Below are 25,287 nucleotides of genomic sequence, written 5' to 3'. Positions count from 1 at the left end.
CAGGTGGCTGTATCTGTATCAGAATTCTAAAGTAGTTGTATTACTGTGTGACTTGTGCCAGAGATTCATGTCATAGACTGAAACCTGGTACAGGTAACAATCAGTATAGTGATACCGCTGGTATATCATTGAGGAGAGTGATGTTGGTATTATTATTATTATTATTATTATTATTATACATTTGAAAATCCAATGTTCCTTTTTTAATAAAATCTGGGTATTTGTTAACCCTGTGTCATATTTAAGATCTCCCGAAGTTGCACGTAGGGGTTCATCATCTGCAGCAGATGTTGCTTTGGTATTCAAGGATATGTACCTTATTCTTGCAAGTTGTAATGCCAGCATATTTCAGGTTGCCTCTTTTTTCAAGACTACCAATATTGCTATCTTTGGCTAGGAAACAGAAAGGTAATCCATAAACATTTTGTAATGTTTAGTAAAAGTCCAATACACTGTTGAAGTCTGGTATTAAAAAATATTAAGAAAAAGGTACTTTTAGAAATACACCTATTTTGCCTTCCTAAAGCTTCTAGAGGCTAATTTGCATTAGCCTTCAGCTGCAGCCATCTGAGTGCTCATGTCCTGAATAAGGTGTAAAGACTGCTCCCAGGGCATAGACAAAGGCCTAGCTGTGGGACATGTTTCTGTTCTAGCTGGATGACCCTTTGAGTAGTGCCCAGGAATCGAATCACCTTAAAAGTAACCTCTCCTGCCACAGACTGATGCATCCTGGGCAGGCTCCCTTCTTTGTACCCCCAGCCAGGTAAGCTAACATCCCACTGGGAGGAAAGTGCCAGTGTGGGTTTGAAGTGCCCACAGTGGAGAGGGTAGCTTGTTTCCCAGCCTATTTCTGCTTCTGAGAGCTGAATTCACTGTGCGAAACTCTAGGTGAAAATATGGGCAGATAGATGCAGAAATACTGATTTCTGCTTGTTATTCCCCAGTAAGTTGTGTAGTTACCATTATTTTCCTGCTTACTGAATATCTGCACTCCCAATAGTGGTAATTGGATGGTGTGGAAATAACATGGATTTAAATGGGCCCCTGGTAAGGAAAGCTTATGTCTTCTCCCACCCGAAACTCCGTTCCATTCAGAAATACATTTCACAGTAAAGATTAATTAATGTTTTATTTATTTGTTGGATATTTACTTTGAATTTACAAATCACAATCAATTCTGCACCTATTTAGCACTAAGTGTAATAAGAATACTTGATCAGTAAAGCAGAATAAATAGAGAAAAGGAAACACTGGCAATATTGTCGGCGAATAAGTACATATACTTTTAGAACGACTTTTGAAAAAATTAGCTCCTTTCTGAAATTTAGCATATTTCTGCCATTTTTATCACAAGTGTAACACTTTCACCCAGTCAGCCATACCGTAGCCTAACCCCAAACGTAGGGGATGGAAAATATTTATTTTCATTGAGGTGGCAATTAATTTAAAGTTCAAAATCACATTAGAGTCCTTAGCATTGTTCAGACATAGCTCTAAAAGTTTCTGGCGGCACCACTGCTAGGCTGTTTTACATGCATATGTTAACACTGTATGTGAACAGTGTTCGAAGTGATCGGGCTCGGAGGGGCATAATGTGCCCATACTTTTATGATTATGAAACATCGTTCCCCTAATTTGTGTTAAAAGACAACCATCCCCGGGTGGTCAATTCGGACAGTTTAAATGTCTCAGTTTAAGTGTCATTTAGTGAGTTTACAAATCTGAAGACGGGCAGACAGCTTAAGAAGCCTTCCTACAAGGATGACTGCTTGCCTGAACGAAATGCAAATGTGCGCTGCAAATGTAAAGGATACTTTGCAGCCGGTACTGGCTTTAATTGACCTAATCACTAGAAGCTTTGTGATGACAAAGCTTTATTCTTTCTTCAACTGGGCTGTGAAGTGTGTGCTTTTAACTGTAATTATATTTATTATATTTAGATCAAGTTTACTATACCTGGAAGTGTTGAAGGGACAGTAATGGAAAAAATTGCATTACGTGCAACCTGGGTATTGCTAAAATCTATATTTTAGTACCATTTTATCTCAAACATTTTTCACATTGTTTATTAATCTGTCTTTTACTGTATGTAATGCAAGTTTAACATAATGAATTACATATTCACAGTGATTTCTGTCACAGGCTGGGACCTCATAGCACTAAAATAATCGTCACTTTTCCCCACGGCACCACCCAGGACTGGATTCTGTGACTCTCTTGTTAAACACAGAGCACTGCAATGCATTAGTTAATAGATGTTTCATAAGGCACTATATATAATGCATTTCCCAACGAGTAACACATTTTTAAATGTGTTTTTCATTTAGGCTGCATGTTATGTTCTATGTTTCTGCCTGATGATAAAAGAAAAAAAAAGTATAACCTATTTACTTTTTTTAGTCACACCTTTGACCCCGCCCCCACGCTCACTGACCCCAACCTCCTGCATGCAGAATCCTAGTTCCCATACTTTTTTTTTTTTTTAATGCACTCCGACCACTGCATAAGAAGCATGTATGTTCAGACACTCCACACCGGGCGCTATTCTAAGAAAACAATGTGTAACAGATCAGTTTGGAAGCCATGACTGTTCTTCAAAACAAGGGTGTCAAGTTATCTCAGACTTGAAAGCATAAATAATCATTTCATCAATAGCACGGCGCTGGAACTATTTTCGAGCTTGCATTTGTCAGCTATAAGTGGTTCTGCAAAGTGTAATGTGTTATGCGCTGATTGCCGAGGCTGGCAGGCACCGTGAAAATAATTGCATGTGCAGTGGTGGTCTGCAGTGTTTTGGCACATATGGCCTACTGTTGAAGGTTTTGTATTCATGATGTGTTTCCTCTGTGTCAGACTTTGAATTCAATCTTTATACTTTCACTCCCCGGAGGGATAGTGTTATAATAATGTCTCTGACCTCATTAGCTGCCTGCAACTTTTAGGCACAACTGTATTAGTGCTAAACACAAAAACAGATGCCATTCCTTGATAAAAACACAGCTTCTACAAGTAAGGCAGCATACGTAATTAGCTGTGGACATGCAACTATGATTGATACCATGTGAACTAATTGGGCAAACACTCAGTGTTTCGAACCACAATAAGGGTCGCTTGAGGAAGAATCAACTCTCACCATAGAGGAAGTAAACGTTGATTTCATAGAGATGCCTTTCTGTTGTTTCCTGTCTATTCCTTTACTAATTGACTTTGTCAAATGTTTTCATTTCTTCTCTTTGTCGTTGGCAGTGTTGCAGTTCACATAGAATTCTTACTTTGTATTTTAATTAAGAGAACCAATATTTTGCTATTGCACTAGATTTTTTTAAGAACATGTTTTTATAGTCCTACGCTGATGTACATTTTTTATGTTTATTTTCATCAAATACTTTTCCCCTGTACTTTGCATTGAGAAACAGGTAAAATAAAACAATAGCACCTTTATGTCCCAACATGCCACAATCCAGGCCTAAACCCTAACAATGTATGTCAGTGTAATGAGTGTAATGTTGTCATCCTGCCGATGACTGGGTTATAACGTCTAGTACGAGGCCGGTCAACCAAGCATAGTTGTGGTTGAATGGAACAAAAGTTACCAAAAGGTGCCTCAGTGGAAGGTTGGCCTAGCATTATAAACGCCTTCTCTTGCAGCATACTCTGAAAATGCTCCTCAACTTTCAAGACAGATATATATGTCAGTATAAGCTGGGGTGATGGAAGGAACGTAAGGAACATTATTTAGAATAAATAGTTCTGTTGTATTAAGTTTTATTTGCTGGCACACTGTCATAATAAATGTGCCACACTTTTGTATCATTCTGTTGTACTTGATTGGTCAAAGAAAGTCCTTTACCCTAATGAAGCCATCGTACTAGCAGTCTTTCATCATCAATTAATTTAATTATTGCTTCTCTTTTGATCCGTCTTCAGGATGCATTTCGTGCTTACTATGTTTGTTATAGGATTTATATAAACGGTTCTGGTAGATAATGAGTAAAAGTAAACAGTTTGTGTCATGGGCAAGAAGACCATCCCAGCCATATTGATTCAAGACCAGCAAGTATAACTAGCAGTCTGTTGTATTTAATCAATCAAAAGAGCTTTCTTGGACTTCTAAAAGACATAATATATGAAACCATGCAGAGTTCATGTGCACTACTGGAAATCATTATTCAATAAATGCATTTTTCTACAGAAGTGATGGCAACAGATGAGCGTGGGAAGTTAAGAAGGAATTGAATATACAAGAGAGATAGTAAGGGAAGTAATGCAATCCCATCAGAAAGACAATTAACATAGTGTCCTTGTGTGCAGTGGAAGAAAATAACTCATCCAGTAGGAAACAATGTAAAGAATACATTTTCCAGGGAAAGGACAAGCAAATGTTGGGGGAGGAAAGCCATGGAATAACGAGCAGGGATCTGAGATAAACAAAAAGAGTTTTTAATCAAGAGAAAGAGACTCACTTAAAGCCCACTTTATGTATGTTGCGTAGTGGAAAATAGGACTTGGACAACAGATAGCTAAAACTACCTCAAGCTTGGGTTCTGTTGCCAATATTTTACTGGCAAGAGTAAACTCTTACAAAGGATTCACACTTGCCTTCACATAGTTGTGATCTGATGCTTGAATGATAATGTTTGGAGTTACTGGTCTGTGAAAACAACAACTGAAGACACAGAAAAGTTGAAATACAGGTGGGAAAAATCCAGGCACAATAACCAGATATAGTAGGTAATCTGCAGAGCCCCCAAAAAAGATTTGTCTAGAGATAGGCAAAATCTAAAAAGGACTCTAAATTTAAGCCATCAAACTCTCAAATCATAAATTAAGTAATATTAGTGCTGTGAAGCCAGAAACCTGCGGCCGTAGCCCATGTGCCCACCACTGCTCCATGAGAAGGTGAAAACAATAGTTGTCCTCCCTCCTTTCCTCATGACCTACTAAGTACTGGAGTGGATAATGGCTTATTCGTGGGCCTAGAACAGGCAACGACAAGGGCAACAGTTGAGTGATTCTGCAGCCTTGCTGGTACTATCAAATGCTATGATGATATGTGGTGGTAATGTGTGTATTTGTAGCATCCTTATTGACATATCTAAATAGATATTATGCCAAGTATGGATTGTATTGATTCTCCATTGAGATCTTTGACATCACTGAGGACATGTAAGATAAGTCTGATCCACCTCTGGTATGAGAGTGGGAATACAACTGTTTTTGAGCAGTTCAATTTTAAGGATATTTGTATTAGAAATATGTTACTGCAGCCTTCCCCCTAAAATGACTGTGTGAGCATATGTGTTTCTAGGGAGTAGAATTGCTACAGGTTTTACTCCAGTATACATTATTGCCATCAGAAATAGCACTGGTGGTCACAACACCGGTGGTGGTACCTTTGACCTCAGTAATGGCATGACTTGCTCCTCAAATAAGTATTCTTGTTTCCACAAACTACGCACAGAGCCTGCTGGAGACAGCCAATATCTGGGTTTTAAATCCTAAGGTTTGCCTTCAGACCTGTCTTTTTTCTCTATATGATTAATAGGAGGGCATCTACATGATAAAATTAGTAATATATCCTTACAGCTACATTTATTTTGTCTGTATACTTAACGCAAGGCATCTACAAAACAATAGTAGTGTACGCTTTTAATAAATTTAAAGGAGAGTGATATAATTGTCAGTGGTTTCTGATATATTATGTAATTTGTGATGCTTTGTTAAAATGCGAGGTCATAGTCAGTACTTTGGCGATGCCATGGTTGCACTGTTCACCAAAATAAGCACATTTCACTGTTTTTATTTGGTTGGGTCATAACCTCAACTAACGATTTTTAACGGAATGTAGATGTACTTGATTGTTGTGATTAATTACAGAGGAGTACATGAAAATATCTCTAATGGTTTTAAAATATATAGTATTGCAAAATGAGTTACAAGTTATTGTTAAGTTGGCAAGGTCGTAGGAAATGCTTTTACTGTCCCATTCTTAACTTGGAATCAATTTGACAAATCCTTTAACCTAAAATCTAAGTTGATATCATGAGACGCTGGCGTCCTTACATGTGCACCTCTCAATTCTGAGTAATGATGGAGTAAAGCGAAGGAACTTCTACCCATTCTTAAACAGGAGAGGGACCTTCTCTTGGGTATAATGTCACTTGTAAAAATTAACTTATTTTCAGACGCAGATGTACTTCTACACACATTCCATCATTCTTTAAATTTTGGGATCCCAAACGCCAAAAGAACACTGATAATTTAAAGTGATGCTGACTCTTTTCCTTCAAGGATAGTGTGACATAAATAACAAGCTACTTGTTAAACTTCACTAATTACTGAAACATATAATCGGCATGTGGGGTAGGCCGTACTACTAATGGATCTGTAAAGCTAGTAAGCATGAACATAACCATTTTTTATTTTTTTATTTATAGATTTGGAGCAGTTTCCGCAGGAATGCTTTGTGCCCTTACTACGTTGTCTCAGCAGTTGGAAAACGAGAACGCTGTTGATGTATACCAGGTGGCAAAGATGATGAACCTCATGAGGCCTGGGGTATTTACAGACATAGTAAGTCTCTTATTAAAAATATATCACTAATGCACTGTACCATCTTAGGCATCCATTGGAAAATGCATGATTGCTGCCTATAAAATGTTTTTGGAACTAATTTTACATATGGACTTTGTAATCAACTGAAATAGAATACTCGTCAGCAATAGGTTTAGACTTAATTACAAAATACAAAAATAGAGCCAAATCAATCTTGCACTGTTAGAAATTGGGTCTCTAGTGGGCAGAGGTATACACCCTGTCTAAGAAGGGACCACAATCCTAGTCAGGGTAAGTCACAACACACCCTAAATTATCCTGTGCTCACCCTCCTGTAGCTTGGCACATAGCAGGCAGGCTTAAAAGGCAATGTGTAAATTATTGTGCAATAAGTAATACAATAACACAGTGAAAACACCACAAAAAGTACTCCACACCAGTTTAGAAAAATAGATAATATTTATCTGAATAAAATAAGACCAAAATTATAAGAATACAATATGCACAAGTGAAGATACCATTTTTTAAAGCGGTTTAGGTGTGTCTTAATCCATAGGAAACAATGGTTGTATATGTTAAGCACAAAGTAACTGGGATGCATCAAAAATAGTAGTGCAGAGGGCCATAGAAGAGGTGATGAATTGGAAAGTAAATCAATGCGTAGATATTTCCAGCGCTGTGGAGATGATGCATCGATTATTTCCTGTTGGCAAGGTGATGCATCGATTTCTGGGTGCGCAGCCTTGGCGTCTTACTGCGTTGCGGGGATATTATGATGCCCTATGACAATGTGTGGAAACTCCAAAATGCACTGCGATTATGAAACAGGTACTGCGTCAATTCAGGTGGTGCTGCATCGATTTTTTTTTTTCACCCGCGAGATAATCTCTGCATTGATTTTTCAGGCAATGCATAGATTTTTGCAGGCGTTACGTCGGATTTTCTCCCCCTGGTAAAGTCTTTGATGGTCCTGAGACTTCTTAACAGGAGGCAAGCTCAGTCCAAGCCCTTGGAGACCACTTGTAGGGGAAGGCAAAGTCCTTCCAACAGAGTCAGGGAGCAGCAGGCAGCAGGGCAACAAGCAAGAGAGCAGTCTTCCTGAAAAGCAGTCCAGATGAGTCCTTAGGGCAACACAACAATCTTTCTGACAGAGTCCAGTTGTAGGTCCAGAAGTGTCCTAATGATGTGGCGTCAGAGGTCCAGTACTTATACCCATTTCTGTCTTTGAGGTAGACAAACCTTAAAGAGAAGTCTTTGTAGTGCATAAGACCCTGCCTTTCTCTGCCCCGACCCGAGACACACTCCAGTGGGTTGAGGTGCAAGTGTCAGCTCCTCCCACCACTGCAGCTCAGGAAGACCCATCAGCCTGGTGATGGGCCATCAGGATATGCAGGGCACACCTCAGCTCCCTTTGTGTGAATGTCTAGAGTGAATACACAAACAGCCCAACTGTCATCCTCACCCAGATGTGTATTTCACAGACAGTGGCACAGAATGATTAAGCAAGAAAATGCCCACTTTCTAAAAGTGACATTTTCAAACTTACAATTCCAAAACCAACTTCACCAAAACATGTATTTTTACATTGTGAGTTCAGAGACCCCAAACTCCACATCTCTATCTGCCCCAATGGGAAATAGTGAAAAACAAATTTCACAGTATTTTACTATCAGAACACATAAAACACACCAGTAAATGCCCTACCTTTTAAATGCACTACACCCTGCCAATGAGCTGCCTTGGGCCTCCTTTAGGGGTGACTTAAATGTAGTAAAAGGGAAGGTTGGGGCCTGGCAATTGGGGCACTTGCCAGGTTGAAAGGGCAGGCCTGAGACATGTTTGCAGGGCTACTCACATGGGCGTCAAAATCTGTGCTGCAGGACCATTAGTAGTATTTGATTTACAGGCCTTGGGTACACCAGGTGCACTATACTAAGGACTTACTAGTAAACCAGATATGCCAATAATTGATAAGCCAATCACAAATACATTTTAGACGGAGAGCATATGCACTTTAGCACTGGTTAGCAGTGGTAATGTGCCCAGAGTCCTAATGCCAACAAAAGCAGGTCAGAGGAAATAGGAGGAAGAAGGCAAAATGTTTGGGGATAAACCCTGCAAAAAGGTCCAACATGCTTCATATCGAGCTTTCATGTGAGAAAAGGGATTTAACCCCTTCGCTGCCAGGCCTTTTCCCCTCCTGTGCCAAGCCTTTTTTTGGCTATTTGGGGCAGTTCGTGCTTAGGCTCTCATAACTTTTTGTTCACATAAGCTACCCACGCCAAATGTGTGTCCTTTTTTCCAACATCCTAGGGATTCTAGAGGTACCCAGACTTTGTGGGCTCCCCTGAAGGAACCCAAGAAATTAGCCCAAATTCAGATAAAATGTTGTTTTAAAAAAAAAAACATGTGAAAAAAGGGCTGCAGAAGAAGGCTCGTGGTTTTTCCCCTGAAAATGACATCAACAAAGGGTTTGCGGTGGTAAAATCACCATCCTCTCAACTTTCATGAATAGGCAGACTTGAATTAGAAAATCCTTTTTTTCAACACAATTTTCACATTTTACTGGGACATACCCCATTTCTACTATTTTCTGTGCTTTCAGCCTCCTTCCAGTTAGTGACAGAAATGGGTGGGAAACCAATGCTGGATCCCAGAAAGCATTTCTGAAAAGTAGACAAAATTCTGAATTCAGCCAGGGGTCATTTGTGTAGATCCTACAAGTGTTTCCTACAGAAAATACCAGCTGAAATAAAAGAATATTGAAATTGAGGTAAAATAAAACAGCCATTTTTCTCTGCGTTTTACTCTGTAACTTTTTCCTGCGATGTCAGAATTTTTAAAGCAATATACCGTTACATCAGCTGGACTCTTCAGGTTTGCCGGGGTATATAGGGCTTGTAGGTTCATCAAGAACCCTAGGTACTCAGAGCCAATAAATGAGCTGCACCTTGCAATAGGTTTTCATTCTATACCGGGTATACATCAATTAATTTGCTGAAATATAAAAAATGAAAAATAGGTATCAAGCAAACCTTTGTATTTCCAAAATGGCCACAAGATAAGGTGTTGAGAAGCAGTGGTTATTTGCACTTCTCTGAATTCCGGGGTGCCCATACTAGCATGTGAATTACAGGGCATTTCTCAAATAGACGTCTTTTTTACAGACTGTCTTACATTTGAAGGAAAAAATGTAGAGAAAGACAAGGGGCAATAACACTTGTTTTGCTATTCTGTGTTCCCCCATGTCTGCCGACAAAAATGGTACCTCACTTGTGGGGGTAGGCCTAGCGCCCGCAACAGGAAAAGCCCCAAAGCACAAAGTGGACACATCACATTTTCACAAAGAAAACAGAGCTGTTTTTTGCAAAGCACCTAGCTGTGGATTTTGGCCTCTAGCTCAGCTGGCACCTAGGGAAACCTAGCAAACCTGCACAGTTTTGAAAACTAGACACATAGGGTAATCCAAGATGGGGTGACTTGTGGGTCTCTGACCAGGTTCTGTTACCCAGAATCCTTTGCAAACCTCAAAATGTGGCCAAAAAAACACCTTTTCCTCTCATTTCTGTGACAGAAAGCTCTGGAATCAGAGAGGAGCCACAAATGTCCTTCCACCCAGCGTTCCCCCAAGTCTCCTGATAAAAATGGTACCTGACTTTTGTGGGTGGGCCTACTGCCCATGAAAGGAAATGCCTAATAACAAATTTGCCCCCGCAACCCCACTCCCCCTGGGGAGCGACCCTTGCCTAAGGGGTCGCTCCCCTTGCATGACATTGGTACAAAAAAAAAAGATCCCCGGTGCCTAGTGGTTTCTACACCCCTTGGAGGCAGATTGACAAAAGCGACCGGGCAGAAATGGTATAAATACAATTTGCCCCCCAGGGGAGCGACCCTTGCCTAAAGGGTCGCTCCCCATCGCTAAAAATAAATAATTTTTAAAAAAAGCACAGAAAAAAATTATCCCTGGCGCCTAGAGGATTCTGCCCCCCTTGGGGGCCAATCAGCATAATAACAATAGGCTGATCTGCTCCCAAGGGGGGCAGAAATGGCCTAAATATAATTTGCCCCCTAGGGAGTGGCCCTTGCCTAAGGGGTCGCTCCCCAACTAAAATAAAAAAAAATCAACAAAAAAACACCACCAAAAATTATCCCTGGCGCCTAGTGGATTCTGCCCCCAGGAGGGGCAGAAAAGGCCTTGAAAAATATTGCCTACCTGGGGAGCGACCCTTGCCCAAGGGGTCGCTCCCCTCATGCCTGTTTCCATACATAAAGAAATCCCTGGTGTCTAGTGGGCATTTTAAAAGCCGGATCGATTTACGATCCGGCTTTTGAAATGCTCTGAGAGACTTTAAAGGGAAGGAAATTTCTTTCCTTCCCTTTGAAGCCTCTCCGGGCCCCAACACATGATCGGAAGAGAAATGCTTTGCATTTCTCTTCCGATCGCGCTGGAAGCTGAGCTTCCTGCGCAATCGGGAAGTGGCCTCTGATAAGATCAGTGCGCATTTGCTTCCCCTTCCATCCCTGCCTTGAGGGGGTGGGAGGGAAGCCCATAGAGGGAGCGCTAGCGTCCCTCTGAGCTCAGTGCCCAGGCCGTAATGGTTACGTCCTCGGCACATGAGCACTGTGCCGCAGGACGTAACCATTACGTCCGCGGCACAGAAGGGGTTCAAGTTTGTGAAACATTCGCAAAAAAATACACTGCAATGACTTATATTCCTTCATCACTCAAAAGAGCGTGGTAATGAAAAATATGTTCCATCACTTGTGCCTGCCGTGAATTGTCTTCTACTTTTTCTTATTTCCCTAAATATTGATTGTTTCAGTTGTCCAGGCAGGATAACACACTTCCAAGCACATTCCAAGCTTTTCTAAGTAAGACATTCACCAAATTGAAGAGCGTTTTTCCGAAATGTTGCTGAGTGTTAGAAGTGGGGTCTCTAGTTGGCAGAGGTATACACCCTTGTAGTGACCACAATCCTAGTCAAGGTAAGTCGCACACAATCCAAATTATTCTGTGTCCACCCTCTGGTAGCTTAGCACTGAGCAGTCAGGCTTAATTTAGAAGGCAATGTGTAAAGTATTTGTGCAGTAAATCATACAGGAATACTGTGAAAACACCACAAAAAGTGAAATAACACTTTTGCAAGGTTAAAAAGAGTCTTAAATCTTAGAAATCAACAATTGTCTCTTGTTTTCACAAAGTACCTGATTTGTGTCAAATATAACACGCACGGAGACGGCAGAGGAGGAGATGTGTGGAAAAATAGGGTGTGCATTGGAATTTCTGGTGCGGCACAGACGATACGTTGTTTCTTTCCACGCTGCAAGGGGCTTTGTGTTGATTTCCAACGCAAAGGCTTGGTTTCCCCACTGTGATACGGGGCTCTTTTTGACACCCACAGACGATGCGTTGAAATTCTGGGCGAGCGGGACAAAGTCACAGGCGTTGCGTCAATCCGGTATGGCGATGCATACAATTTTCTGTTGCACTGCAGTTCCTGCATTGATTCTTCACTTGCGCAGTCAGGCTGTGTCATTCCGGTTCGGCGATCTTCTCGTAAGGTGGGCTCTGTGTTGTTTCCGGCAGCCTATGTGTCGATTTTTGGCACACATTGAGTTCCTTGAAGAGATAGTCTTTTGGCCCTGAGACTTCAGAAAACAGGAGGCAAGCTCAATCTAAGCCTTTGGAAGAACTTCTCAGGAAAGTCAGAGGGCAGCAGGGCAACAGTCCTTCACAGCAAAGCAGTCCAGATGAGTCCTTTGGGCAGCCAAGCTGTTCCTCTCTATATGTTGCAGATTCAGGTCCAGAAGTGTCTGAGTTAGTGGGGTCAGAGACCCAGTTGATATACAAAAATGCATTTGAACAGGGGGAGACTTCAAAGAGTGGCTTTGAAGTGCACAAGTTGCACTTTCAGTACAGGTCTGTCTACCAGGGAACCAGTAGGGGGTTTGGCAGTCCATTGTGTGAGGGCAGGCCACCAGCCTTTGAAATGTTGGTGTCAGGCCCTCCCCCCTTCCAGCCCAGGAAGACCCATTCAGTACGCAGATGAATGCAGGCGTGACTGAGTGTTCTGTGTTAGTGGTTGTCTGGGTGAAATGCACAAGGGAGCTGTCAACCAGCCCAGTCCAGATGTGGATTGGAGACAGGCTGTAAGGCACAGATGGATTTTAGATGCAGAGAAATGCTCACTTTCTAAAAGTAGCGTTTCTAAAATAGTAATATAAAATCCAATTTCACCAATAAGCAGGATTTTGTATTACCATTCTGGCCATACTAAACATGACCTGTTTACCGCATTCTGATCAGATTCTACCACTCAAACAGTATATGAGGGTAGTCCTAATGCTATTCTATGAAAGGAGCAGGCCACACAGTAGTGTAAATCCAATTTAGGAGTTTTCCACTACTAGGACATATAGTACATACTTATTTACAGGACTCTGCCCTATGGGTTACCGAAGGCCTACCTTAGGGGGTGACATATATGTAGAAAAAGAGGAGTTTAAGGCTTGGACAGTACTTCTAAATGCTAAGTCGAAGTGCCAATGAAACTGCACACACAGGCCTTACAATGGCAGGCCAGAGACATGGTTAAGAGGCTACTTATGTGGGTGGCACAACCAGTGCTGCAGTCCACTAGTAGCATTCAATTTACAGGCCACTGGGCACATGTGGTGCACTTTACTAGGGATTTACAAGTAAAACAAATATGCCAATTGGGTGTGAGCCAATGTTACCATGTTTTTAAGGAGAGAGCACGTGCACTTTAGCACTGGTTAGCAGTGGTAAAGTGTCCACAGTCCTAAACCCAGCAAAAATGAGGTCAGAAAAAAGAAGAGGAGAAAGGAAAAAGTTTCGGGCTGACCCTGTGGAGAGGCCATTTACAACACTGAACACACATTTTGGCGATACGGGGAGGATTGTACAGCACTTGCAATCAGGTTACTCCATTGAGTGCTGGTTAAGAATGACACGATTCAAGACCCTGTGTATTGTTCACCTATACCGCCATGACACGTTTTCTGCCCAATGTCTTCCACCCTTGTTAGCCATCTGAGATTGGAGTATCTTAACATGCTCATTCTGCGCCTTTCCCGGCTCATGTGATTTGGTGGTTGAGATTCCCATCAGTTAAGAATGCTCTGCCTCTTACCTGAAGACTCAATGAAAATATTATAGGTTCATAAAAAACTTCAAGGCTATACCTCTTCCCATTGCCTGTGACCCTGGTCCACTGAGCTATGGTTAGAAGATAGTCATGGCTTTCTGTACATTACCAGTTTGTTCCCATTATTCACACAGATATCGTAGTGAGTTTACGATCACAAGTACGCACTACAAAGGTATCTGACTAATAACACTACTACAAGGATTCATTCTATGAACGGAGCATCACACTCATGTATGTTGGGGATCTTTGTTATCCTTCTAACCCCCATAGGTCTCTTAGGTGGCACAAATGCAACACTCCTAAAAACCCTACAGTAATACATAGAACTCATTGTGCACTTGAAGTCTTTTTTGTAATATAAAATGTGACACATCTAAAACATTAACCTCATAAGGCATACAACTCAAATGAAAATATTTTTGGGATAGAAAATATGACTCATAAAAACCTTGACCTCATAAGGCAGACAACTCAAATTAAAATATATTGGATGTTCCCATAATACACAAATCAATATTTTGCCCAAGTTCTTGTTTATATGTTCAGAAAGAGCAGGTTTCTAGCATGATGCCGGCAGGAGTGAGAACGCAGGTGGTGGGTGACTGCAGTGATCTATGTGCTTGTAGGTGCGTGTGTGTAGAGGTAATGAGCGTAAGTCAGTCACACCTTAGGCGGTATTTGTACATAATGTTTTCCATGTTTAGCGAATCTGCTTGACATTTTCCGAATAAAGTTCACATGGTAGGTTGTGATCTGAAATGTATGTGCTGCTTAGTTGGAGCTGAGATTTTCAGCAAGTACTGCGAGTATGTTGTGTCTTGTGAATTGTCCCCTGATACAGAGTGAGTTAAATCTCCTCCTTTTCTATCTGTGCTTAAATTCTTTAAGTACCTGGGATTTTGATGCAATCCAGAACATATGAACGATTTTTAAATAATGTGTACTTTCTGTTGGGGATTGATGGGCTGGTTCTAATCTATCAACCAGTTGACTTCGCTCACGAATTTATCTTCCCTTTTGCATCCTAGCAAGTGATAATATTTTAGGTAGCAATCTAACAATCAGTAATGCGATTGTTATTTTTAGTCAAAATATCTACATTCACAAACTGCCCAAGATCCCAAAATTTCTTGCCATACTGTGCTTCCTCCCAGCATTTCTCCTCATACCTTTTTCCCAATTCCTGACCTAAGGAGTCCTGTCCATTTATACTAGAATGAAGTCTTACTGCGGCTCCTTTTACTCTGCCTGAGCGAGGGGCAAGGTGCAATCCCTTTCCTTGCAGGTAATTTTCTCTAGCAATATCCCAGTTTCATTCTTTGGGATTTCTTTCAGAACTTTGGGTAAATGCCAGCACCGCTGTCCCGTCCCCCAGACTGGGAGGCTACATGTGTGCCATCAGTTCTATTTGATTGCTTGCAGTATATTTTGGAAAAGTAAAATACACTTAGTCTTGAGAGGGAAGAACCTACAACAGCCGTTAGCAGAAAATGCCGGGAACTCTGCAAAACAAACAGGTAGTAAAGCTGCCACTGTATCTGCATAGAGTTCCACTCCTCCACCTGCTCTTTTGTCCCTGCTCCGGTTTCAGTCCACATCTGGTGACCTTTAGTTTCTGTCTCAGTCAATTCCTCTCATAGTTGTGCATTGATCCTACCACAGGGTCACCTCATATTGGGTGTTCAATGACAGACTTCCCTAGTAAAACAAGGAGATAGAGGAGGAACGGGTACCACTATATATGTCCCCATTCTTTTCGAGTTTCCAAGAGGACTCCAGGTGCAAGCTGCTGTCTTCATCCTCACCACTAGTGTTGCTTAGAGGTCCTTGTACAGGTAACATTGAACTCAACCATGTTCCTGTCCATTTTTCAGGAAAAGCACACTCTCACTTAAAATATAAAATGCACTCTTTTTTTAAATTTTATTTTAGAGGTGCTATTCATCATATCCAGAAACAACATAAACAATTTGGTGCGGCTCCCTGGTCTCACCCACCAGCAACCCATGACTCATATAAACGTATTAATTCACCTAAGAAAGGTACACTCCCTTGCTCTACTGACCACTTCTACAAAAAGATTAATTTTCCGCTCTGAGATGGGATCCTCATTGCGAGGCACTGAGAGCACAGTAATTCCATAAAATTACACATTGTGCTCTATGCAGGTGCCAAATAACAAGAGTAGAACTACATTAGCAGCTTACTTTGAGCCATAATCTTACAGTGCACATTTGCATTTTACTGGCAGAAATATGAACACCCTGGTAAGCTTTATTTTAATCATGCATATTTAAACAGAATATACGAATTACAGGTATTTGTTTTCTACTCCCTTTTTCTTGCATGTTTTCATTTCCTGCCTTTTTCACTTTTGCTTCCTTCAGGATGTCATTTTTTGCACCTGTGGGTATTTCCTTCCAGTAAAGTTAGACTGCTTAATAAATAAGATATATTTTTTTAATCTGTATTCAGATTTTCTGAGTCTGTTTATGAATGATTTATGAGAAATGCGAACATTGCAATTAAATCTGGCTGCAGTTTTAAATTTTCGAGAAGTCAATTTCATATAAGTTGTTTCTCAGAGAAGCATCTAATTTGAAGACAATGTATTAAATATTTTGCAATATAACATATGAAAGATCGTATTAAAAACGGTGTTTGCTTAGATGCTGCGTTTTATCAGTTTCTTCTGCTGGCACCAGATGGGGTGTATTCATAAAGGTATTTTGCAGTATGTAAATTAGTACTTCTTTAGTAATCTTTTACTTACTCCAACATGCCTTTGCGAATTATGCCAAAAGATCGAAAATGGGAATAAAATGAGAGCAATCAAGGAATACGTACTCTTACTACTAATAGAAACGACTGTGCTGTCTTTGGACATTTAATATTGTATGTTTTCAGACTGATTCACAAAGGCATGTAAAAGTACCTAAAAAAAAGTACTTTTTTAGTACCACTTTCCGTACTCATAAAAGCTTTTGTGAATAGTCCCCCCATGAGTTGTTTGACAGTATTGCTTCAAATCATCATTGCTTGTCTCAACAAAGTAAGATGGGCCCCCAGTGCCAGAACCATGGGCTTTGCCAATGCTCGTTCTACAGTGGGCTAAGAGAATTGCTAGTATTGCTACAGATTTCAAAACTGAGTACTTCGCAGTCATTTTATTCCTAGAACTGGAGTTACGTATGGCTAGATAAAACCACCAACTGCTGCAGCTTATTTAGAGGGTTAAAGAAGATTGGAGACGAAATGTGTTGCCTCTCACAAATGTGTCTTTGGTTGTTGTCAGCAATGCTGGAAGGTGGTTGCATATAGTGCTCCACACTTATGGCATATTAGGCTGCCCAAGGCCGTATGTATAACTTGAGAAATTTGCATAGTGTGGCTTTGCTAACTCGATGACTGCAAGATTCTTTCTTGCATGAAGAATATTTGTGATGCACTCAGAAAAGATGTTTGGCTTTTTCTCTGAAGTCTCCAGGGTTCACAAGGAGGTCCTTATCTACTTTGTAGCCAAGGTTCTTGGACATCAAAGTGCCAGTCATCGAGCTACAACAAGTTCCAGCTGCAGTTGTAGGTTGTGGATATGACAGTGGTTTGAAGACATGAAGTTCCTCTTACAAGTGCATTGTAGCTTATGTGACTTGTAATAAAGTGGGCAGGGCATGTGTCTCATTTTGATGGAGTATCCCATCCAACAAATTCTAAAGAACTCCCTTAGTGGCAATATATTTTGCTCTGACTTGAAACTAACTTAGGATAAATCAATTGCAAGCCTACAATAAGAACTTGCACTATATAAAGATGGCTACAATTTAGATAACATGGGTATCATGGAGCTAGGCTCCAAGCCGTTGGCCTGCAGCTGCAAGCCACACCTCGGACAACTTCAGATCACATGACTGGAGTTCAGTTTCAAACTGGGTCAGTGTCCTTTTTACCTGCAACATAAAAAGGTTTTGGGCACAGATAATATCGTTCCTGAACTGACCTGATAGGACCGGAGCTCAATCAGGTTGATAATTAACACGTGCTAAAGCTCGTAGGGAGCTTTAATGAAAATAACTAGCATACGCACATGGTCCACATATTATGTTACATTATAATTTATTTAGAACAAATTAATAAATATTCCAAAATATTTTTTACAACATTTCATTCTTTCTAATCACAAAAAAGATTGATCCAATGGTTATAACAAAAACGTGTATTTAACAACATTTATAAATTGTCAACGTGTATATAACCACATTTACAAATTGCCAGCCAACAGGTGTGTAAAAAATATTTTAGAATATTTAAGAATTTCTTTAAAATAATTTATAATAGAAGATGATATGTGGACCATATGCATGCACTAGTAATTTTTGTCAATGCTCCCTACAAACGTTAGAACATGCCCTTTCTATCTGCATTGGGAAAGTGGTGCTTGGTCTTATCATTAGCCATTAATTCACAGGATGAGAAAGGTGGTGTGCAACGTCCAACAGTAGTTGTAACTGAAGAAATTAACCCTTATGCTGAGGGTTTTCCCAAAAGACCCAGCTGAACACACACAGAATTTAAGACCGCATACAAGTGGCATATCTTTCTCGTTGGTTTAGTGCTCTAAAAAATTCAGATTTCTCGATTTATTTATATATATATATTTTTTTACTTTTTTGCAGGAGCAGTACCAGTATCTCTACAAAGCAATGCTCAGCCTGATCAGCACGAAAGAAAATGGAAACGGTCCCATGGCGCTCGACAAAAACGGTGCTGTTGTGGTCAGTGAAGAATCGGACCCCGCAGAAAGCATGGAGTCACTTGTTTAATTGGAATCTTGAAAAAGGCACTTCATTTGTAGAACTTCTGAAGACTGAGTGACCTTTTTTTGAGGCCTTTTTTGCCAGACTCTAGGTTATACAATAACCCAATTACTTTTTTACACTGATAAAACTTTTGATATTTATTTTTTGCCATTTTATGTCTTAATGGTATCCTACTGGACATTGCACCTCTGTTTATTTCACACAGTGAAACAGTTATATCTAGTTTGCACTATCTGATCAGTGTTACTGCCTATAATGTTCTAATATAAAAGCAAGCCCTAATGTGACATTCCATAACCCTCAGAAAAATCTGCTACGTGCGATCGCTCACTTTTTTTTATAGCAACAGTGAACTTTGCCTTTTAAATCATGAATGCTAAACTAGACAAGATGTTTTAAAGGAAATGTTACTAACCTGTGATCGTTATGCTTTTCATTTCCTGTCACTGTAGTTTTGTGTTTGTTTTCCTGCTGGAGTTTTTAATCGAACATGTCTCAACAAATCCTGGTTTATTTTCCATGTCCTCTATAACCATAAGGAATTTTATCACATTCCATATGCAATGCTACCCTGTTATTGAATTTAAATAGGAAAATTAACGCCAAATCAATTTACAGGAACATTCAGGTTGATTGCTGCTCAAAGCAGCGGTACTGTGATTTTATTTAGTGTTTTACTTCGTAATAGTTGATGAATCAGGAAAAAAGTTATGCATTTGCACAGGTACTTGGGCAAGAGAGTAAATTCTGGAAGATACTTCTTCTGTTTAAAGCTTGAGTTAGTGTCAACGTTATGTTTACGTGATAACTTTACTTTAGGCAAAATGCAACAAATGATCATCGTAACAGTGCAAAATGAGGAATTCTTTATAAATAACTGTTATACTTCAGTCTTGTGCCAGCATCCTTACAGTTGTAAAGTTTATCAAATTGAACATATCCCAATATGAGATTATTTTACACTGTGTAAGGAACACCTCGTTCATTATGCATTAGCTGCTTGTGACTTAACATTTCACATGTCTCCACAAGGATACAAATAGGATGTAAATAATATGCATAATAGTCACGTGCTTTAGTGGTGTATCTCTTTTGTTTGTTTGCACCATGACCTGCAATATTGAGATATTTTTAAATCTAATACAGGTGTGTTTGGTAAACATGGAGGTAAATAATGAACAGCATTGTTTTGTAAAATATACATTATACTTCCTGCTATCAATGAGGGGGGCCTTGTTTCCAAAAGGAGATTTCTTTCTTTATTTTTTGTTGCTTGCTATTATTAAATGTAGAAAATTCCACCAAAATGAAACACACCTTCAAAACCCTCTCTCAATGAGAATCCATTCTGCAGATATTTTCGTTTAGTCATTTACATTCATGTAAAAATACTTACCTACAATACTATAAGAACAAGCCCACATATCTATTTATTTATTATTTTCCCCAAACACATCCGATCTTTATAATCTTTTTCCTTTCATGCCATTCAAAACTGAATTAGTTGAATAACTTTTAAACTTAATGTTTTCCCCAAAAAATTGAAACATCGAAATCTCTATTTGCCACCAAGCCATGGCTTACTTAAAGTTAAAAGGTCAGAATTGAAATCTGTTTTTGTTGAGAGTGCAAATCCTGTAAATGACGATTCTTTGGTGCTGCCCTCATCCCATACTCATCACCTCTTGATGCTTTTCGTAGCCAGGCCAAGACCTTCCTACATTTATATCCTTATGGACACAGATTATCAGGGCCTGGTGGACATATAAACAGGCTGCAAGTAACTTGATTATTCACAGAATGTTTCTCTTTAGAGAAGCTCCCCGAATTGTGTATTTTGTTGTGTAACAGTTGTAATAGATCAGTTACTTAGCAGTATTCTGCTATGCTCCGAGTCCAAATCATCTTTGTGCTGGGAGTGATACATCCCTTCATATACAGTCAAATTTGCAACTTACCCAACAAACTGAATTCCTATGCTAAAAACGTTTTTTTAATGAATGTACTTTTAAGGACACTAGGACAGGTCCTCGCACTTCCTCCCATGTATGACCTCCTTCTTTTGAACAGCACATCCTAATTTATGTATTGTAGTGATCTTTGGTTATAAAATACCAGATTAATTTGGGATTTGGGCTCCACAGGACTCTGGTGAGTAAGACTCGGAGTAATGAAGATCATCAGTAAGCAGTCTTGTTAGCACCTTGTCCAGCTTCCTTGTCAAGGCTTTTGATAACTAACACACAAATTAACCATTGTGAGAAAAGTGAATCATTGAATGCTACAAAGGAAGATCGTATCCTCATTGCTGATACGCGTTATAAAACAAAGCTAACAGAAAGAACTACAAGTTGGGCTGTCCTAATGAGAGGCTATAAACAACCCCACTACTGGGCCCTTGTGCCTTTAGTACATCTGAAAGATGTCAACAGTTACTGCTAGCCTGAAAGCAGGTGCTGCAAAAATGACCATAGATTTCAAAGTATAGTTTTGGAAAGGTAAAAAGTGATTCATCTTGTGAATTAATGGCAAATTATATCACCAAGCACCACTTTCCCAATGCAGATAGAAATGACATTGACCTAAATTGAAACTGAACTCCAGTCATATAACCTACAATTTTCTGAGGTGTGGCTAGCAGCTAAAGGCTTAGGGTCTACTCCTACGACATCAAAGATATCCATGTAATCTCAATTGTAGCATTACAATTTTACATAATGAATGTTCCTATTACAGGCTTACAGTTGAATTTCCCTATGGGAGTTTCAATAGAGACCACAATATATTGCCACTACGGGATTTATTTAGAAACTGTTGGATGGGATACTCCATTGAAATGCAACAGATCCCCTGTCCATTTGATTACAAGTCTCATAAGCAATAATACACTTGTAATATGCCCAATGGGGTATCTGCTATATTACGACTTAGTACCTCTTGCACAAAACTCTAAATAAGGGCCAACGTTAGGACAAAGATCTCTCAGCATATTGATGCCACATATTGTGCGACTAAGTGGGCATTGAATAAAAAATCTGACAGAAGTGTCAAATATGTAGTTGAGCGAAAGCTACACAGCGCAAATGTTCTGGTAGGCATGTTAAGACAGGCTAAGTTCCACCGATGGCACAAACGTGAATTTCTTGAAAATTAGATAACCTTTATATATGTGCACAGAATTTATACATTTGCAGAAACCCTCTGTGGATGCCTATATAATTTGGCAAACAGAAGGTAACAGTTTAACTCGGGTTGATATACTGAAGTTGTGTTTTAGAAGCCATACAATAGTGATATTGGCCGTTTAGAATCCAGTAGCTCCAAGAAGAAAGCCACCTACTAAAACAATGTAGGCTTTCATACAGTGGTCAAACTGCTCTATAAAGTGGAGTCGGTGGCACTGGGGTGCATTCTGCAGGTCCTAGGGCGCAAATCCTCTGCCCGCTGCTAGTCTAACAATGTCAATGTGAATAAATATAGACCGAAGTCTCCCAGATATTGTACTACTTAGTGAATTCTGGTTGACTTTGGTAAAGAGCTATTGCATTTCTCAATGTCTGTGTCAATTCACCTTCAGTGGGGCATCAACATGTGTTGGAAGGCCAGTCCTAAGAACCTCAACTTGACAAGAATAACAGTAGCAATTATCCTAGGGGTCTCAGTTAGAAACATGGACAATAGTGTGTGGCTCAGCTTAGAGTGCCTGTTCAGTGAAGACCCTCAAGACAAGAAGCTTGCATCAGTAGCAAAACCAAGGAATATTACTGCACATTTCTTGCTAAAAAGTGAATGTACAGTGGCATTTCCATATGTCATGTTTACATAATTACCAAGGCTACATGAGAATGAGTGCTCAAATGTATCCCAAATAGAGTGTAGCTGAAATCAGGACTTCCAAAGCTTGAACTTCAACTGTTCTAGACAAACACCTGGAGGACTACTTCAATTACTGATCCTCACTAACAAAGTTGTATTTTTGGATACTGAGCACAGACATATTGTGCCCCAAAATCTCACAAGCAGATTGCCAACTACCGAAATATTGTAAAGTTAAAATATCTAATGTTCAAATAGTATACCACAAGCAGGACACTGCCTGCCCATAACCTCAAAAGATGAAATGCCGAGTTAGGATCTGGATCAAGGTCAATTTTCAAACGTTTGCTGATAATCATGACATTACTGCTACCATAATAGTGGAATGTGGTACACATTGAAAATGCAAACTCACTCTGCATTAGCAAGGGCTTTGTTAGGATTATACTTTTCTCCACCACCTGAATAAACAATGGTCTGCACGTTCATTCCCTAGGAGAGTGGGCCCCCCTTCCCGTTATCAGCAAGGTAGAACACGTTGGCGAGCACAAGATGACTGGAATGACCCCATTACTGATTGCAAGTCAAACGCTTACCGTTTGTCAGTTTCAGGTACAATGGTCATTTTGACTTTCCAATCAAGTGCTACCTTACTCTGCATGAATTGAATGTAACAGTTGTTGCACTGAGCTGTCCAAACTATAGGGTGATAGAGACAAATAGATGATGAGCAAACAAGACATTTGAGGCACAAACTTTGCCCTCAGCAAAATATATAGTGCAAGGTATGCAACTCATCAAATTGGGCTAGACCACTATCAATATGTTTACCAAACGTAATAGACCCGGGCAAGAAAGATATAGAATGAATGTATCTCAAATGGGAGGCTAGAAAATGCCGCAGATTTACAAAGATAGTGCAGCTGAGCAACCAAAGTTGATCTGCTGTACTGTTCTCTAGGACAGAAGAGGCATACTCATGACTATGGCCTGCTGTTGGTGTTGCCCCCGGTGTTCACACTCTTTATGGCTGCATAGCACCATGGCCACACCTTTCCACCTTACAGCAATAGGTTGTGTGTGCGGCATAGCATGCCAGTACACAGTCCTATGCTTAGACATTTTTAAAACATTTCACACATTAGATATGTGCTGTACAGCGCAGCACATAGGGAATGCATGAAATGAAAGGCGAAAAAACATTTCTCCTATTGTGCACTGTCCTCAAGGAGGTGTTATTTTTTATACAAAACCCTATCTAAAAGTTTTAGTATATTGGGCTTTATGTCAAAAACTGTGAGTGGTATTATTGAAAAAGCTAATTATCACACATGAACTGCCCCTTGATGAAAAACACTACTTGTGATACAAAAAGGACACTTTCCCAATGCAAAGTAATTGCTATATCAAGGCTTTCTGTGACCTTCTAGTTGAGCAGTGTTCATAAATCTGTTCTATGACTTATGTGGAGAAGGTTATAGGTCACAGAAGGAGTGGTCCAGCTGTTTTTGTGTTTTTTTTAAGTGTATTATATTCTTATAAAATAATATTCTTTAGTTTAGGGAATGAATTGTTTGTCTCCATGAGCGACTCTTCACCTCAATGAGTAAGAGCTGTGCGGAAGATGGTGAATTAGAATTTTATGATCTTCTTTTCTGTGCATCTTAAGTTATGCCTGTGGTTCTGAAATTTGTCAACAAATCCGTTCTGTTCTGCTGTGCCATAACAAATATATGAAGTTTTAAATTAATTGACACTATAACCATACAGAAAACGATGGCACTGAATTTTCACAAATAGACGGAGAAAAAGGCCACCAGAAAAAATCGGAGTGCATAAATCAATAATTTTCAGTCACAAAGTGAGAGTGCTTGTCAGATGACTGCTTTCTGATAGGCTGCACTATTGGTTTCTAAAATCATTTACAATTTCCATGAAGGTTATCAGGATTGTGGTGCCCTGGGGGCAGATTTATTGTAATTCTGTATACTCTTCTCTACTGTCACACTTATGTCCCAGATTTTAGTTGTAAAATCTAGCACTGGGTAATATATGATCCCACATAGACTTGTATTCTCTTCACCCAACTAAATTAAAAAGTAAGTGCTGAAATCTATATATTGGTAGATTTTCTTTCTACGATTTGTTTAGACCTGTTCCCTTCCCTTTGTCTTCAAAATATTGAGACACCTTTTCGTCTTATTTTCACACGTATTCTAATCTCATATAGGACCAAAGTTTGGTGTTCAAAAGGGACGAACACAATCATTGGCAAATGTTTGTGATTATCACACTATTAACGGCATTCCATGGCCACTGCTGTGGGGACATCCGCTTCCCAATTGTTTGCTAAATTTCTGATTGCTACAGATTCAACCAACTAGGCAGATTTTTCACAGTGGTATTTACTGTCAGAACATTCTACAAATTTTTGATTCTGTGAGTCAGTATTTTAGAATCATTGTGGCCAATGTAACTCTATGTATTTGTAAAATGTACTCAAAACTGCAAAATGCACAAGGAGGTGGTCAAAGGTCAGCAGTTTTTTTATATTTATTTCCTTCATTTTATTACTATTATTGTCTAATGAGGGACCTAGACTGACTTATCACCCTATTTGTTAGCTTTCTTTATTTATTGGAAGTTCAAGAGCATGTTGTTTTCATTAGTGCTCATTTTCTTCAGTTGCCTTTTTTTTCTGTTTCGCTTCGCAGTCATTTCTCTGACAACAGCATGATCATAGACCATGTTCTGACATTTATTTGTCCTTTTTAAACTTTGATCCTCCAATTAGTTCAAGGTGGGTACAAGGGTGTATCATTTACTGTGGCAACTTGCTCGGCCCGCCCATCGGTCTTGCACAGAGAGAGACTTGAAAGCTCAATTATGGCACAGCAAAGCATACAGCGGGTGCGCCTGGGTGCAAC

At 39.8% G+C, this 25,287-nt stretch overlaps 1 protein-coding gene across 4 annotated transcripts in view; it reads left to right on the top strand.

Annotated features, from left to right (window-relative positions):
• Positions 1 to 20,079, top strand: part of PTPRG (protein tyrosine phosphatase receptor type G) — a 1,030,330-nt gene extending 1,010,251 nt beyond the window's left edge. For all 4 annotated transcript variants that reach the window (XM_069206538.1, XM_069206537.1, XM_069206540.1 and 1 more), the window contains 2 exons: positions 6,438 to 6,573; positions 18,401 to 20,079. In XM_069206538.1, coding sequence (XP_069062639.1) covers positions 6,438 to 6,573; positions 18,401 to 18,547 — 283 coding nt within the window. In that variant the 3' untranslated portion in view covers positions 18,548 to 20,079. The remainder of the gene's footprint in view (positions 1 to 6,437; positions 6,574 to 18,400) is intronic.
• Positions 20,080 to 25,287: the final 5,208 nt, after the last annotated feature.

Source organism: Pleurodeles waltl, chromosome 9 (genome assembly GCF_031143425.1).
Source record: "Pleurodeles waltl isolate 20211129_DDA chromosome 9, aPleWal1.hap1.20221129, whole genome shotgun sequence".
Classification (NCBI taxonomy): Eukaryota; Metazoa; Chordata; class Amphibia; order Caudata; family Salamandridae; genus Pleurodeles; species Pleurodeles waltl.
The sequence above is the reverse complement of the archived record's forward strand: the minus strand, read 5'-3'. Positions and strand labels throughout refer to the sequence as shown.